Source organism: Furipterus horrens, unplaced genomic scaffold, assembly GCF_987537825.1.
Source record: "Furipterus horrens unplaced genomic scaffold, mFurHor1.1.pri manual_scaffold_10, whole genome shotgun sequence".
NCBI lineage: Eukaryota > Metazoa > Chordata > Mammalia > Chiroptera > Furipteridae > Furipterus > Furipterus horrens.
The window spans coordinates 73,712,218-73,728,972 of record NW_028327180.1 but is presented as its reverse complement, the minus strand read 5'-3'; the positions used below and the strand labels follow the sequence as shown (position 1 = coordinate 73,728,972).

The 16,755-nt window shown below is 50.0% G+C and overlaps 1 protein-coding gene across 1 annotated transcript; it reads right to left on the bottom strand.

Annotated features, from left to right (window-relative positions):
• Window positions 1-580: 580 nt before the first annotated feature.
• On the bottom strand, window positions 581-13,219 carry HBEGF (heparin binding EGF like growth factor). The gene is made up of 6 exons (XM_090288185.1): window positions 11,859-13,219; window positions 11,482-11,655; window positions 8,465-8,642; window positions 3,221-3,376; window positions 2,317-2,407; window positions 581-2,011 (listed from the first exon to the last, which is right to left on the bottom strand). The coding sequence occupies exons 1-5, from the start codon at window positions 11,902-11,904 to the stop codon at window positions 2,335-2,337; spliced, it is 627 nt and encodes a 208-aa protein (XP_090144311.1). The 5' UTR covers window positions 11,905-13,219; the 3' UTR covers window positions 581-2,011; window positions 2,317-2,334.
• Window positions 13,220-16,755: the final 3,536 nt, after the last annotated feature.

The window sequence follows — 16,755 nt, the reverse complement described above, 5'->3', positions numbered from 1 at the left end:
TGAAAGAAAGGAAGCAGGAGACCATCACAAGAGTCCAGACAAGAGATGGTGGTAAATTGAACTAAGGTGGTGGCAGTGGTAGTGATGAGAAGTAGCTGCATTTGGCATATATTCTAAAGGCTGGGCTGATGAGACCTTCTGATGGATTGGCTGTGGAGCAGGAGAGGGGAGTCAAAGTTGTCTTGTTTCCACCAAGTGCAATGCCCACTTACATATACAGCCAGGGATCAGGCCTTGAGTCCACGACCTGTTGATTGAATGGGTAGATGCCTTTCCTGGTTACAGCCAGCCAAACTTCCTATGTGAAAAGTCTCAGTAGCAGTGTGATGTAAGCATTCAGACAAATCATTGGAGTCAGACTATCTGTTCCCGCTGTCACTTACCAACTCCAACTGGGTATCCTTAGGCAAGTTACATAACCTCTCTGAGCCTCAGTTTCCTCTGTGGCAAAAATGGGCAACAATAGTACCACCATCACAGGGGATACTGAGGTAGTGTATATAAACAGGCTTGGCTAGACCTAACATCAAATCAGGCCTTAGTGAAACCAGTTCCCAGTTAAAACAAGCACACAGAAGGCTATGGAGTAAGGGTTATCTTTATTTGAATTGCAAAGTATAAATACGAACCAGTTTTAGAAATACAAGTTGTAACAGTTCAGAAATGGCACCAGAAACTTCCATAAGGGACCATGACAGCATATGTTCCTAGTTTCAGTGAGGAGGGTAGATTTACATAAAAACTGTCCGCACCTCCACTCCAACTTCTCTGTAGCAAGTGATAGGTTATCAATTACCGAGAACAGTCCATTCCAATGTTTTCTGTTCCTCCTCAGTCTTTTTTCTTTTCTCACTAATACCTTCTCTCAATTATCCTCTGCTGCACTGACCCCTGCATGGAGTAGCACCAGAAGAATGGCAGGAGTAAGAGAAATGTCTTGACACAAGGAAGAGTGAGTTACCACTCTGTGGGCCTCAGGCTATGGGGGGCATGGGCCAGGAAAGCTGCAGGCACGGAAGCCCAACCTCTTCTGAGATTTGGCAGGGAGAGGACATGGGAAAACACCGATATCTGTTACACTTTGACATCAGCACCTTGGGCTTTCAAAACACAAACGGTAGACAAAATCGCCTAGGCAAGACTGCAGTCCGACTCATAGAGTGGATCTGACAAAGTTAACTCCTACACCCCGGCCGTACAGACCGCCCCCGCTGTGGCACTCTGATCATGGAAGAGCTTCAGAAATGTGGACAGATGATAGATTAGTACAGATGGGCCACAGAGCCACGTCAGATTTGTGGCAGAAGACAGTGATGCTGATCCAGATGGTGGGGGACTGTGGGGGGCAGAGAGGGCCAGGAAATTGCCAAAGTAATAGTCTAGGCACTTGAAATATTATTGTTAGATTGTTAAAAACTAAATAAATTAACATACATAGAATAAAATAAATATATAATTTAAGAGGCATTTTTACAAACAAAAGAAAAAATAGTTGTTATTTTTTCATTTGGGTAGAAGTCCCAAAATTCAGAGTTCTCAGGCTTATGATATTTCACAGTTAGCTCATCAAATCCAGCACTGGAGGGTCCAAATGGCAGATCCCTTGGTGACTACTCAAGTCTGTGGCTTTTCAATCTTTGTTACTTCCTTCGAGTCCACAAATCTTCCTTTCTTTCTCTCCTTTTTTTTTCTCACTCAAAGATCCTGGAGCAAATGGAATTTAAAATCCAGAAGACAAGTGTTGAAACAAACTTTAAGGGGTTAAGTGGGGTTTGGTGGAGAGTAATCAGAAGGGCATGAAGGTCCCTCACTCTTGCTTCCTTCTGACCCAGATTCCATTGGACATATTCTGTTTGGCACTTGAAGACTGCGGTAAAGCAATTATGGCAGGCCCAATCTTGATGGCAACTGGGGACGAAGGAGTCTTCATGGCTAGTTGTGAAGTCCTTCCCTTCTGTAGAGTCTGTGATCAGCTTCTGTCTTCTCAGAGGTAGCAGTCCCCAGCTGATTCCTAAAGAACAAGAAGAATTTTAAAGCTGGATCCAGTCTTAAGAGGTCTTTAGAATCTCCCAGGTCCAATCTTCGTAAGTGGAAAGATCATGTGGGAAGGGGTGGAAGAGGGGGGAATGAGGGCAGAAGAAGCTATTCTCTCAGGCAGCCTTTTTGAAAATGATTCTGCAAGGGGGCCCAGACTCTACAGTGGCCTGCCTGCCCAGGTCAAGCCAACCCCTAGGCTAAGAGAAGAATTCAGCATGCCTTGAAATAGAACCCAGGAAGGGTAGTGATGGTGCCAGGGGGCGAAGAATGAACTCTTACCTTGAGCACAAGTCTCTCTCAGTGGGAAGTAGTCATGCCCAGCTTCACTTTCTCTCCATTTTCCACATCATAACCTCCTCTCCTATGGTACCTGAGGAGGGTTAAGTTTTGTGAGCAAGCTCTTCCTGCTACAACAGGGCGCAGGTCCCAAAGAGGGTCCTTCTAAAGAATGATGCCAGGGTGGTTCCATCCACTATGTGGAATAGCCTAGAGGGATGGCAGCCCACTAGACCTCTGGTCAAAGGTTCAACTGCCCCAAGGGACCCAAATTGTCCCCAACAGCAGGCTACAATTTGCTAAGAAATTTACAACTCATTTATACAATCTTCACAGCATCCTTATGACATAGAGGGACAGAGATTACAATAACTGAAAGATTACAACCCTCAGAAAGACAGGTAACTTGGTCTAGGTCTCAAAAAAAATGAGTTGTGCTTCTCGAAAATGAGCAGAGTGCTTGCCAGGTCTCCTCCAATCTCAACTACAACCTGGACTGGCAGCATGGCCCGAGGTCCAGCTGCCGCAGAACTGGGATAATATACCAACAGTACTACCCATGACTTGAACTACCAAACCACACACTAATGCCATCAAAGAATAGAGCCAAGAGAAAGAACTGTGTGGAGAGGTGGCTCCGTGGGTGGGTTACTGGGCCTGCTGTGAGTAGCAAGATCTGCTACAGCCTGGCGAGTTTTGCCCTGGGCTCATGTCATACCAGAGAAGTCAGGTCCTTGAAGAACCTGTCCTCAGGAATGCAATCAGAATGCTAGCCCAGAATTTGGGGAGGCTGGAGGGCTCATGTGATCGCCAGGCAGAGGGCCCAGGAGGAAGAGGAGGAATGGAAGTGATTTGGAGGAATGGAAGTGATTTGCAGAAACAGTCTGCAGGGGCCCCCAACACTCACCTAAACATGAGAAGCCCCACAATGACCAGCAGACAGACAGATGACAGCACCACAGCCACCACAGCCAGGACGGTTGTGTGGTCATAAGTAGATAAGCGATTTTCCACTGGGAGGCTCAGTCCATGGCACCTCTCTCCGTGGTAACCCGGGTGGCAGCTGGTTCAAGACAGAGCAAAGCACAGATGAGATTAGTTGTTTGACCTCTCACTCTTGTCAATGGTCCGCCTACATGAGCCAAAGCCCACTACTCACACCTTCAGCCTATCAGTCCCTGACCACGATCCCTGCCCTCTGTCCTTCTCCAGTAGGGATTCTTTAAAGGCCCCTCTGAGGGCTCTGTGGCCTTCCTCCCTCACTCCTCACCCACCCCCTTCTCTACTCCCTGATTCTCTGGCCTGAGATTCCTGCTCCAGGCAGGGAAAAAGGGAGGGAGGACTTCAAGGTCTCGGCTAGATATCTTCCAGGTGCGGATGATTTATTGCATGTGCATGAAAATGGTCTGTTTAGCCAGTCAGGAGGACTTAGTCACAAGAGTTGGTGGGTTGAGCTGAGGAGATTCAACATTGCTCCCTGTAGTGAGGCCCCTCAACACTCTTACCCAGAAATAAACCCAGTCTTACCCATCAATACTTCCCGAGTCCAGTCCCTACCCGCCACTGCCCAGCCTATTAATAGGTCCTGTGCCTTTGCCAGAACTCACTTTTCTCAAGCCCCCTTGACTTAACTCCCAGCTCCCCCTGGATGCAGGGTCCAACTTGAGAGCTCAACTTTGGCCTTTGGCCTCTGAACGCTGGGTTATGGGACCTCCTTCAGCACAGGACAAAGCAAAGAAACCAAGGTGACATCTTGCCCAGCTGTCCTACCAGAGCACGGAAGAATGTCAGAAAGAACCCCTTGGCTCTCCTCACTCTAGAAATAAATCAGATGACAACTGCCTCTTCTAACACAAAGCATTTCCTGGAAGCTCTTAGAAAGACTCGGAAGTGTTTACAATTGAACAAGCACATTTCTGTCCCTTCCTTTCTCTGAGCGCCAGGAAACCCTTTGATGTAGGTAGGAATGCCACAGGCATGCAGCAGGGCAGAGCTGTTTGCTCCATGGGCATGCAGCAGGGCAGATACGTGGACTGGACTGTCTGAATCTGAGCTCAGCGAGCTGCCCACTCACATACTGCCTGTCCACTCCCTGATCAGGGGGTGCAGTCCACTGTCTGCCTGGGGGCTGTAGGCCACTAGCTACCACAAAAAGCCCTGAGAACCCAGGGCCCTCTATCCTGAGCTCTGCCTCCTTTTGGGAAGCAGGTTGTGCGTCTGGTGCCTCAGAACAAGGAATCCCTTCTTCCTGGTGAGAGGCACCCAGGACACAGGCTTGTCCATTTCTAGTAGCAGCGGAGGGGCCAGGCTGCCCCTGCCTTCCTGCCCAGCACCTCTCCTGGCCCCAGCTCCTCCTGGGTGCTTTGGGGAACACCTCGCTGCAGGACAAATGTAGGTTAGGTTCCCTATACACATAGCAGAGCACAGTCCATGCCTCTGTCTCATTGGCTCAGATGGGCAAACCATGACCCCCTTCCTGCCAGGACGTGAGGAAGCTCTCAGGAACACCCAGGAAAAGTCACTCATGCCCAGACATGAACAGCTTACAGGTACAGCCCAATTTTACAGAATTGAAAGACCAAGGGTCAGAGAGATTGATTGGCCAAAAGTTAAACAACTAGAAAGCAGAAGGGCCAAGACTAGAAACCAGTCTTGGCATATTCTAATGTCATGGACAGTGCAGGTTATCAGAACACACATATCTGATGGGTCAATGGGTTCCTAAGGTTGTTTGACTCCACTGTTGTTGTTATTATTGTTATTATTAACTTAAATAATAAATAAGCCAAGTACTCTGTGCTAATTTCTTTACAAGGATCATTTCATTTAATCTTAAAAACATCTCTATGAAGTAGAAATTATTATTCCCATTTTAAAGATGAAGAGACTGAGGCTTAACTTCTTAGATAATTTGCCCAAGGTTATACAGCTAGTGAGTGGTAGAGCCAGGGTTCCATCCAGCAGTCCGGATGACTTCGGAGACTATGCTCTCTTGGGGGGGACGGAAGCTGAAGTTGAGCCTGTTTTTCACTTCCAGCCTATCATTCAAACCCCACAGGTAGTTATTCAGATGATAGAAATAAAGGTTGGCCTCAGAGTCCTGCAATTCAGTTACATAATCCCTCCACCCCCACCCTGAGTCAAAAGGATAATAATGTAAACATCCTAATATTACCCACCTCCCCCTCCCTTTGCGGCAGGCTCAGGATTCCCCAGAGGAGGGAGGATGAGCGCATTCCAAACATCCCCAGGTGGGGGCAAGATTGTGTGTCTTCCCCAGTCAGCATCAAACTGGGACATGTCCCTCCTACCCATGTCTGTGACCCATTTCAGAATTCATATTACAACAGAAGCAAGAACCCTCTAGGGTCCAGAGACATCTTCCGACCTGGGCTTCTCCACCTCTACTCCAGAAGGTGGAGGGGGCACCATTTGGTGCAGGTGTCTCAGAACACATGAGTTCCAGGCTTGTTCTGCTGCTATTTCTAGCCAGGCAATCTTGAGCAAGTTACTTTTACCTTTCCAACCTTCGGTTTTCTCATGTAAAACACAGGAATAATAAATGCCTGCCTTACTAGAGTATTACGAAGATCAAATGATATAGATAAAAGCATTTAATAAGAGGCTAAGTCCCATGGATGTGTGCATTATTCTATAATCAGACTCCAGAGGATACTATCCACACCTGAGAAATGGGGCACTGAAGCGAGATGGAGCCTGGCAGTGAGGCAAGCAGAGCCCCCATGCCTGTCCTATGCCAGCCCTGAGTCCTCCTCAGCCCAACTGCCCCCAGGTTCCCTCCAGCCACAGGAAACTTTGCAGCCAATATCTGGGTCAGCAGGCAGTCAGGAGCCCCAGGAAATTGCTCTTTGAGGACAACTTTTGGCTGGTGACACAAAAGAGTTTTCCCGTGGATAGTGGCTGTGGAGGGCTGTTTCAAGAAGCCAGCTAGCCTCAAGCTCGCCACAGCAGCCTGGACACACCCTGTGGCGGTTCCTGGGTCTGGAGGCAAGGAGGAGCCACAAAGGGCCCCAGATGTAGGTATCCAGATGTCACATTCTCCCAAACCAGGAGTTCTGCATCTTCTTGCTGCCTTCTGCCCTGAATACGAAGGGTTGGAGGCAGGAGGCAGCCACACCAGACCCAGAATCCAGCCCCTTGAAAATATGCCTAGGAAGCAGACACAAAGTCTTCATATCAGATTGCAATCCTCATTGGCTAGTAAAAGCCTTAAGAGACCTCTAAGCTAACAGGTGCCCTCTATAAAATCCTGTTCAAACTCTGTCAGGACAGATGGGGAAGAAGGATGCAAGCCAACACCGAGAGCAGCCCGGGAACATAAAAGGCATGTTTGGATTGCAAGTCAGGCACCTGAGTCCCTGTCCTGTTTCCATCCACTTATTTAGCTGTTGATCTCAGGCAAATCACTTCCTACTTCCTGGCTCCAGTTTCCTCATCTTTCAAATAGAGACAGCAAGCACTGTCTATCCAGCAGAGGGCTTCTGAGAATCCCATGACAGGACTATATCTCCCCATCCCCTAGAATAGCTGGCATCAACCTGTTGAGCTCAACTCATGCTAAATGTAAGCTGGGAAGCTTCAGGGCAAAGGAGAAGCACCATCATGATTATCATCACCATCCCTAGGGCCACCAAAGCCCTGGGCACCCTCACCTAGGTTCTGTGGGCTTAGGTGTTTGGTTGAGCCCAGCTCCCCAGGACAGCAGCCTTACAGGGTTCTCAGTTGAGCAGTGGAAGCCCATCCACCAACGCCCTGAACCAGTTTGGCCCAGACAGGTTCCTGGCCTCAATCCCTTTTGACTACCCTCAGAGTCACTGCCTCCACCCTGTGCCAGTGATGCCATTTTATAAATTTAAGACAAACATTTCCTGCCTTGTCCCAAGACCTTTGGGAAGGATAATAGGGAGACTGCCTATGTCATTCTTAAGCAATCCCTTCCTATATCAAACTCCTGACAAGGATGTTATAGGAGAGGACACACAAGTGACTGTGAACATGGTGGGCAGTAAGGGGTCTGTCTGCCACTTGCCAAGTAACAGGGCAGCTCTGCTACGTGCGATCAGACGGGACAAGGAAGCTTTAAAAAGCCAAGGTATCTGCACCATCACAGCAGAAGAGATGCCAGGCAGCCAGTCTTCTTGACAGGCTGGGAGGTGGTGTGCACCCAACAGTCTCCTGGCCGTGTCCAGTCTCCCAGGTCACAGAGCCCGTCTCCCCACAGGGCCTCATGCCCAGCAGAAGAGAGTGGATGTTTACAGCCTGACGCGGGTGTTGGCCTCAGGCACACTGGCGACATTATGCCTGCCAGAGAGCATGGCAGTGCCGTCATCCCTGAGGGATTGCCAAGACAGCCGTTTGCTGGGCCTGGCCTAACACATCAGCTGGGGAACCCATGGCCCCTCCACCCACACCCCTGCCCAGAGAAGGGTGGTGCTGCCTGCCTGGGGGGGCTGATGCCTACTGGATCGGGTTCCATTTCCTGTTAATCATGCACAAAGGGAGTGTTCTCCCACCCCTTGGCTAAAGGCCAATATCCACCATGTCCCCCACCTCCTGGCCCTTGTTGGGGGGAAGGTGGAGGAAGAAGGGGTTTCTCCCTATTCCCACGATGATCACTCTGTGCAGTCCTGCCATGCCTTAGATTCAACCCACATTAGCTCACTCTTGTGCACGCATGTTTGAGTATACACACACCTGCACAGCATGTGTCCAAATGTACTTCATAACTGCCTGCAGGGCTTGAGAAAGGAGGCCACAGGAGCTCTGCTCCACCCAGAAGATACTCTGCCATGTTTCCTACTGGGTTATCCCATCTGGAGTAGGCATGAGGCAGGAATGAAGGACTTGTCTTCAGATATCAGCTCTCCTAGCCACATGCTTATTTCTGAGCAAGCAGGAATTGTCCCCAAGGATGAAAGAACGTCGCAGAAGCACACCACAGGAAATTGCATCTTATGCGGGGGGAAGCCCCTTCCTCTGACTAAAAATATTTTCCTTCCTCCCAACTTCCGCCCAGAGGTTGAGAAAAAACTGGGTGGAATTATGAATTCAAGGAACAGTGACAACTAGGAACAGCCACGTGGCTGACAAAGAGTGTTCTGACAGTCAGCCCGAGCGCAGCAACACTTACATGCAGGATGGAGCCCGGAGCTCCTTCACATATTTGCAGTCTCCATGGATGCAGTAGTCCTTGTATTTCCGAAGACACGGGTCTCTCTTCTTCCCCAAGCCCTTGCCTTTCTTCTTTCGTTTCCCACGCTCCTCTTTGCTGGGTGTGGCCAGAGCTTGTGGCTTGGAGGAGAAATCGGCTGCAGGAGACAAGCACTCCGTTAAGTCTTTGACACCCAGGAGAGAGAATCAGAAGAGCACAGCGTCTCAAAGGAGGATGCACTCTTTGATCCCACCTGAAGTCAGAGGCCTGGGAAGGCCCGTTGCCTTTGTGCCTCCGTGCCTCCCAGGGACTGAAGGAAGACTGGGCAGAACTACCAGAAAGTGGTGGAGGAAGTAGAGGCTAGTGGGGGTCTCAAGAAAGGTATTTCACAAACTCAGTTTAAGAACCTTGTTCCAAGAATGCTAGCTCCTCTTGAGTAACTGCAGCTGACTGGGCAATTCTCCCAACCTCACCCCCCCCCCCCCGCCCCCTGCACTGTCCATCCCACCTCCTATTGCCCCACGCCCACTCGATTCTATTTTGGCCTTAAATCAGTCTCATTTCCTGATGCTGTACTCAGTGACCCACTTGCCGGAAGACAGTGTCAGAGATAAAAACTGCTGCTGCAGAAGGTTCTTGAAGGGGTTTTCTGTGGGGGGGGGGGTGCTTCTTAAGTAAGAGCAGTGCCCATGTCCAGGTGGCCTCCTCTGGGGTACCTATTAACACCAGAGTACCATGAGCCCAGCGCAGAGCCAGGCTCAGGGACAGCAAGCAACCATCCTTGGTCAGGGCCTTGCTTTTTTGACTTCAAGCAAAATATTTACCCTGCTCTGTGCCCTTTGCAGCTCGCCACTTCTCTTAAAGGTCCATTTACATTTGTCCTCAAATGTCCTGTTTATGGCTCTCTAGGATGAGGAGTATGGCATGTACATGGGATAGAAAGATGAAAAGTAAGAAACCACCCAGAAGGAACTGAAACGAAGATGACTCCCCCCATCCTTTCCACACTTCAAAGGGGAAAAACCACTTCATCCAAACATCCCACTGGAACTGACCATGGGTGACGTCCATCAGCTCAAGGGTCTAACACTAGTCCCTCTCTTCCCTGCCCACAGTAGGAAAAAAGATGCCCACTGTCCATGGCTGCAGCCATGTGTATGGCAGACAGGTGAGCATCAAACATTAGACTGGAGACCTAGGGTCCTCAAGCTGAAACAGCATGGCTTTCCATTTCAAATGAACAACTTGAGGTCCCAAAAGGCAGTGACTTGCTCAAGGTCATATGGGGTTGGGATCAGAAACACAGTCTCTGGATTCCATATCCAGTACTCTTTCCCAATACACTAAGCTGCCTCACATACCCTTGTCCCCTCCCCTAGACAAGTCTAGAGCACCTGGGATGTTGAGTCAGGAATGAGATAATGAATGGGCTCTGAAATCAGCAGACCTGTGCTTCCATTTCAGCCACATGATCTTGGGCAAGTCACTTAATCTCTCTAAATCCTGGGGCTCTCAGTAAAAAGTGGACAGTAAGAGTTCCCAACTCAGAGGGTTGCTATAAGGATTAATAAACCTACAATAACATGTTGCATGCTTAGAACACAGTAGGCACTTAATAAATGGCAACATTTGTTTTAAGTGATAGGATACCCAGACCTAAGAAATAATCTTCCCCCAGCAAAGCCAAGAGAAGGGAAGAGAGACAGGTGCTAGCAGTCCCAGAGTCTCCAGTTTCCTCGGGTGCAGACCCAGGCAGGCCCCTTCAGGGCTCAGAAGGTGAGGTGGATGCTCAGTGGAACTCAGTGGCCAGAGCTGTGGTGAAATTGAGACAGATAACCCAAGCCAATCAGAAAGGGGAGGGAAAGAGTGACAGGGTGACAGTCAATCTCCTGCCTGGGAGAAGGAGCAGTGAGTCAGGTCTGCAGAGGTATGAGAAGCAGCTGTGTGGGTGGAGGGTGAGTCACAGCTCAGCTCTGCCCAGCCTAGAAACAGGGGGTCAGGAGCATTCAGAGGTGACCCCAAAGGTCCACTCTGAGAAGATGAAGGGTGGGAACCCAGGCTGAGCTTTGCTGCAGAACCTTGATTTTACAAAGTGGAGACAGCACCTAAGGAGCCCAGCATAAGGAGGGATTTTAGTGGTTGGAGGCGGGGCTAGAACAGGTGGGTATCTTTCCAGCCAAATATAGTCATTCCGGTCCTCCAGGGCTCCGTCCCTGCTCCGCCCTCAAGATTTGCTACAGGTGGCTGAGGCCAGGGAAACAGGCAATGCCAGAGGCTCTGGACTCTGCCCTTTTTGTTCCCATACTCAGCCAATGGCCGCATCTGCTGGTTGGAGGATCCCACTGGGCCCTTCCTCCCTTGGAGTTTCTCTCAAGGACTCAAGGTGGTCAGGAAGTCTCTAGACTTTGGGTAGGATTTGTAGACACCCAGTATTTCAATACAGCTCCCTAGAGACCCAGTGCTCAGCATTAATAACATTCCCAGGAGGTGCTGGCTTCACCTGGGGAGACCAAGAGTTTCTCATTCCCCTCTGTTTCCCCAACTTGGAGACAGGTGGATGGAGAAGACTAACAGTGCATACCCACTATGTGCCTAGCATCTCCACATCTGTTATTTTCTAAATAACAGTCATTTGATGTGGAAATTAGGACTTGTGCTCATTTACATAGAAACTCTAGGGAAAGCATCTCAACCATTTCTTGTTCCTACCACCCAGCTTACCTCAGAGGAATGTACAGACCTCAGACACCTTGCCTGCTTCCATTTGCTCCAAGGTACTATAAGGGCAGAAACTTGGCATATGGCAACCAAAGGCAAAAAAGAGGGGGACCCATATTCCAGGATCCCTCAGTATGCTTGCCAGGCTGAGCAGATTTCCCTTGAAGTCTTCCATGAATACCCCAAACCCACAGGTGTGCCCAAACAATATGAATCCCAGATCTGTTTATTGTTCACCTGCCCACCAGGGTCTGAGGATGGGCAGCCCCCACACCCACCTCTGAAAAGGTCCAGGTCGGTCTCTTCCAAGTCCAGGGCTTCCGGGCCCCGGCCGCCTCCCGGTGGTAGCAGCTGGTCCGTAGATTCAGTGGGAGATCCCAGGTGGCTGGTTCCACCCTCCAGCCCTCTCCGAAGCCGCTCCAGGCTCTCTCCAGTCACCAACGCGGAGAGCACTGCGAGTGAGGGGGCAAGGCCGCATGAGACCCTCCGCCCAGACCCCCGTCGCCATGCATGGATGCCAGCGCCCGCCTACTAGGGAGCACGGGCCCCACCAAGTGGCCCACACTGGGGGCGCTGCAGCGACCTTCCCCGTACCCCCAGCAGAGCGCCCCCAACCCCCGCCCCTGACCTCTGGGGCCGTCAGCAGCCCTCTCACCTGCAGCCAGAAAGACCTTCAGCACCACCGACGGCAGCAGCTTCATGGTCCCGGACTTGAGAAGGCGGCGAGGCAGCAGTCACTTTGAGGCGGCGGCCACGGGGCGCTGGCACGGTAACCAGGGAGGGAGGAGCGCAGGAGATTCCGCGGGGCGCGGACTGCTGCCGGCCTCTGGGTGCAAGCCTTGCTGGGACCTGCACGGAGCTAGCGGCCGCCGGGTGTCTGTCTGCTCACTCCGTCGGTCCGGCCGTGCTTCTGTCCGCCCAAGCCCCTGCGCCCTGATCAGGCTGGCTGGCGGGCCTCGTGATGTGTGCAGCTCCCTCAGTCGACTGAGCGCTCCCAGCGCGCAGCGGCTGGGAATAAGGCTCCCGGAGGCGCTGACGCTCCGCCCCGCCTCGCGCCGCCCCCTCCCCCTCCTGCGCTGGGACAGTCGCCCGGCTCCCGGCGCCTGCAGCAGAGCCCCCGACCCGGCGGGCGCGGCGGGGAAAGGGGCGGGAGTAGGGGCGGCCCTCACATTTTTTGGGGACCACGCCAAGGCAGCCACGACCTCACTATGGGTAAGACTGGTGACCGGCAGGTGGCGGGGACCAGTTCTACCTTTTCCCAAACCTTTGTCAAGCTGCAGCCTTGCGACTGCTGAGTTGAGCTCTGCCCTTGGACACCCACGTTCCTTTCCTTCTCCCAGGCCCGGTCCCTAAGGTCATCCCTGCTCCAAAGCGGGGCTCTCTACCAGTAAGGCTTATCAGTTTCGGAAACCTGCTTCTTTGCCTACCGATACATAATACATTTATTTGTCATTTAATTATTAGACACATGAACACTAGCAGGTCTCACGAGCCGGGAGTAACCAGAGTTGCAGTTGCAGACACTTGGTATCAATCCAACAAAAGCAGAGGTTAGGATTCTTCCAACCTTCCCCCTTTTTCCCCCCAGAGGACACAGTGTCCACCAGAATTTGTGGACTATGGATTATAATTTCCAGGCTTCTGGGATTGGAGAGACACAGGTTGTGAAAGAAGCCTCATACTTTTCCTTGCCTTTGAATACGACCTTCTTCTACAACAGAGAAACTGAGCTCCACTTCTGCAGGACGCAGCTAGCTAGCTTAGGGTTGCTCTGTTCAACAGGTGGCAGGAGAGTGATGTATTTCTCTTCCAACCTATTTATTGTTACAGGGGTCTTCTGGAGTCAATGTCCTGACCCAAAGAAATGACTCTCAGTAGGGTATTTCAGCTCCTAGGAACGTGCTGGGGAGGGATTTGTATGACACAGAGCTGGGTTGGCATTCAGAGCCCTCAAGTTGTGCCAGATAGAGCTGCTTGCCTGATTCAGCCCATGTGTAGGGATAAAAACAGGCCTGCTATTTATACACAGTCTATCCTACTGTGCATAAATCCTACTGTCCCTCCCCATTCCTGCTTTTGTAGGGGTCAATCAGGCTCTGCCCTCTTAACCTGCCCCCAGCAGCCCTCCCCAGGCCTAGGCTATAAGGTACACTGGAATCAATACAGCCCTAAATTGGAATCCTCCCTTTTCTACTTACTGTGTAACTTGGTCAAGATATTCAATCTCACTGAGCCTCAATTTCCACATCTCTGAAATGGGAATAATATTAATACTATTAACACCTACTTTGGAGAGAGGTTTTTGAAGATTGAACAAGGGAACACATATAAAGCACTTAGTACCACGCCAGGCATATTATAAACTCTCAATACATGTGATATCATCATCTTCATCATCATCACTAAGTATTCCACCTTGACAAATCTATTTCCTTAGAGGCCTCTTTTCTCCCTTTTCCCCACAGGTGTGAAGTTCCATACTATAGTTGGGCTGCTTCCAGGCAGAAGTTTACCTGTCACCTATTTGGCCAAGTGCCACTGTAGAATTATTTCTTTGGGTGATCAGTGTTGGGCGTGGGTCTCAGTGGATGGTCGGAAGTGGGCCACACCTTTGTTCTACCTCAGCAGCTGCCTGATCACCTGCTTCTTCCCCCCACCCTCACCCCCACCCCTAAAAGCCACCTTTGGGTCAGAGATCTCCCCAAGGGAGGATGGAGGGAAACACTTCTTGACACATAGCCAAGTCACCCCTCTTTCCCAGACCTAAGGCCAAGTTTACACCCTGCTGTCCTGTGCCAACCTGCCGCTCCCTTCGTGTGCTCTTCTGCCTTCTCACCCCCACATCAGCCTTAGTCCCATTCATGGGGCAACTCCAGGCTTTCATCACACCTGGAAGCCCCACCCCAGCTAGGTTTGTGTGTCAGCCAGGCTTTACCGGAAGGGCCTGGAAAAGAAGACAAAAGGCCTGGAATGTATTTGGGACAGTCACTTCCCCTCTCAGAACACTGAGTGTCTCCTAACCAAAAAAGAAATGGCGATTAATGCTAGGCAAATTCATTAACTCATTTATTCCACAAACACCCACTGAATGCCTTTCAGACACTAGGGACTGAGCAATAAACCAGACAGCCAAGGATGTGCTTTCATGGAGCTGACATTCTTTCTGCAGAAGGGGGACACAGGCAGCATAGAGTCAATAAAGAAGGAAAAATAGATGTTATGATGACAGAGCCAAGATGAAAGTCAAAATACAATGATGTACTATAAAATGATGTGTCCCAGTGCTTGGGATGACAATTTAGATTTGGTGACTGATTAACAAAGGCTTCTTTGGGCAGGTAGCATGTAAGGTGAGGCATGAATAAGAAGGAACCATACTTGTGGTCATCTGTGGCAAAAGCAGTCTAAGCCATGCAAATAGTGCAAAAACTCTGATGTGGGAACAAGTGTAGAGCATTCAAAGAACAGCAAGGAGGCCAAAAAAGAAGGAGGGATATGAGATAACATTGGAGCAAAAGCTAGAGACAGATAACAGAAGATGATACAGGCCGAGGCAGACGCTGATTTTATTCCCTACCGCAGTGAGCATCAAATGAGATGTCACTGGGAAAGCACAGTCATGCAGATTCTTTCACATCTTCCCCTACCTGCTCTCTGGCTGTCTAGTGCCAGAGACACACTTCTAAGGAAGCAGAGTCCCAATAAATGGGCCACTCCACTTTCCCTGATGACCTATGGACCATGAGAAAATTGGGGCTTAGAGATAGACCAGCCCTGGGCCACCAATGAGTCAGAAGGGGTTAGAAACCCTGGAATCCTGCTTCCCAGCCCTATGCTGGGCGTCCAGGCATCTGGAGAGGCCGGTCCATGATACTCTGGGTGCCACTGGCTTACTGCTAAGCCATATAGACCTTGATTTGGCGAGAGCACTCACAAGCCAGTGGGGAGGAGCTGTGCAAAAGGGTGGTTACAAGGAAGGGGAGAAAGGGACTTAGAGAGGAACAAATCTGAGTCTCTTCCGCACTGTGGCTGAGATGTTTACACTAGTGGATTGGTGGCTGTGCATGAGAATCACTTGGGAATTTATTAAAGATAAAAAGCACTAAGGCCCAGCTCAGTCCTCCTAGTTCAAAACCTCCTGGGGTGGGCCTAAGCATTGACACTTTTGGCAACTAATTCTTACATCAGCCAGGTTTGGAAGCACTGGTCTGCACAATTATCTAGGATAATGTGTCAAGCATCTGAACAAAATCTGAACCACTAAGGCACAGGCCAAGGAGCTTTAATTAAAGACACTTCCGACATCCTCAACACTTCACATGCATTATCTTGGCCTGATCCTCCCAACTGACCTACAAGTAGATAATTCTCCCCATTTTAAAGGGCTGAAGTTTAAAGAGGTGAGTACCAGCCCAAGGTCACCCTAATAGTAAGAATCTCAGCCTCAATTTGTCCTGGACTTGTGCTCCTAAACTGAACATTATCCTGAATAAGTGGATGAGGCGACCGCTGCCCTCTCTCAGCTTCTAGCAACAGTAACATGTCAACCTTACTGAGGCTCAGTGCTCCATTTGTCCTGGGGGTGAGGATATGAACCTCTGCCTTACAGGCTGGAAGGAGGATTAAATAAGGGCAACAGGGCAGCCAGCAAAATGGGTGCGCTCTTGGGAGCCAGACAGCCATGGATTCAAATTTTGTTTCTGCTATTTTTTTTTTCAGCTTTCTAACTTTGGATATGTTATTCAACTTTTCTGACCTACAGTTTGCTCATCTGCAAAATGAAGATAATAAAAGTAACTATTATTTTAGGACTCTCGTGATGATTAAATCAGATCATGTGTATAAAGCAGAATATGATGATGTCTGGCCCATAGTAGGTGCTTACTCAGTGAGAGCTATTACTGAGAACAAATGTCTTTATTTTCTTCCTTCCTTCCTTCCTTCCTTCCTTCCTTTCTTTCTTTCTTGCTCTCTTCCCTTCTTTCTTTCTTCCCTTCCCTTTTCCTTCCTTCCTTCCTTCCTTCCTTCCTTCCAGTGGGAATTTAAATAAGGTGTTGTTTTACCCTGAGCCAGCCATCCTCAGACTGAAGTGGTCCCTCTCTGCTGCTAGATGGCCATGCTTATCAATGAGATGGGCATCTGCAAAGCCACCAGGAGTTTTGGAAACCTCCACTCAAGAAAGCAACCCTGGCTCAGAGCTCAGAGAGAAGCATGTGCATGCTCCCTGAAAGAGGGGATTCAGCTGCTTTCTCCTTCCACTCTGACCAGAAGTGAGTTCTAAGCAGATCCAGAGCTGTGCTGGCTGGGGAGAGTGATAAAGGAGGAGAGCCCCCATTGAGGACATTTCTGTTACCAGGTGGTCACGAGCCCAGAGTTACCCAAACATGGAAGCTCAGGGTAAGGGGTCACTGCTCCTTGCCCCAAGCAGGCTTCTCTCAACCCTGTTCTCTATCCCCATCTGAACCAGCTGATCAGACAGTTTTATGGATGCAGCTGGACTTGAGCTCAGGCCTGCCCTTTGGAGCCCCCTTGCACCTCCCACGCTGACTGGA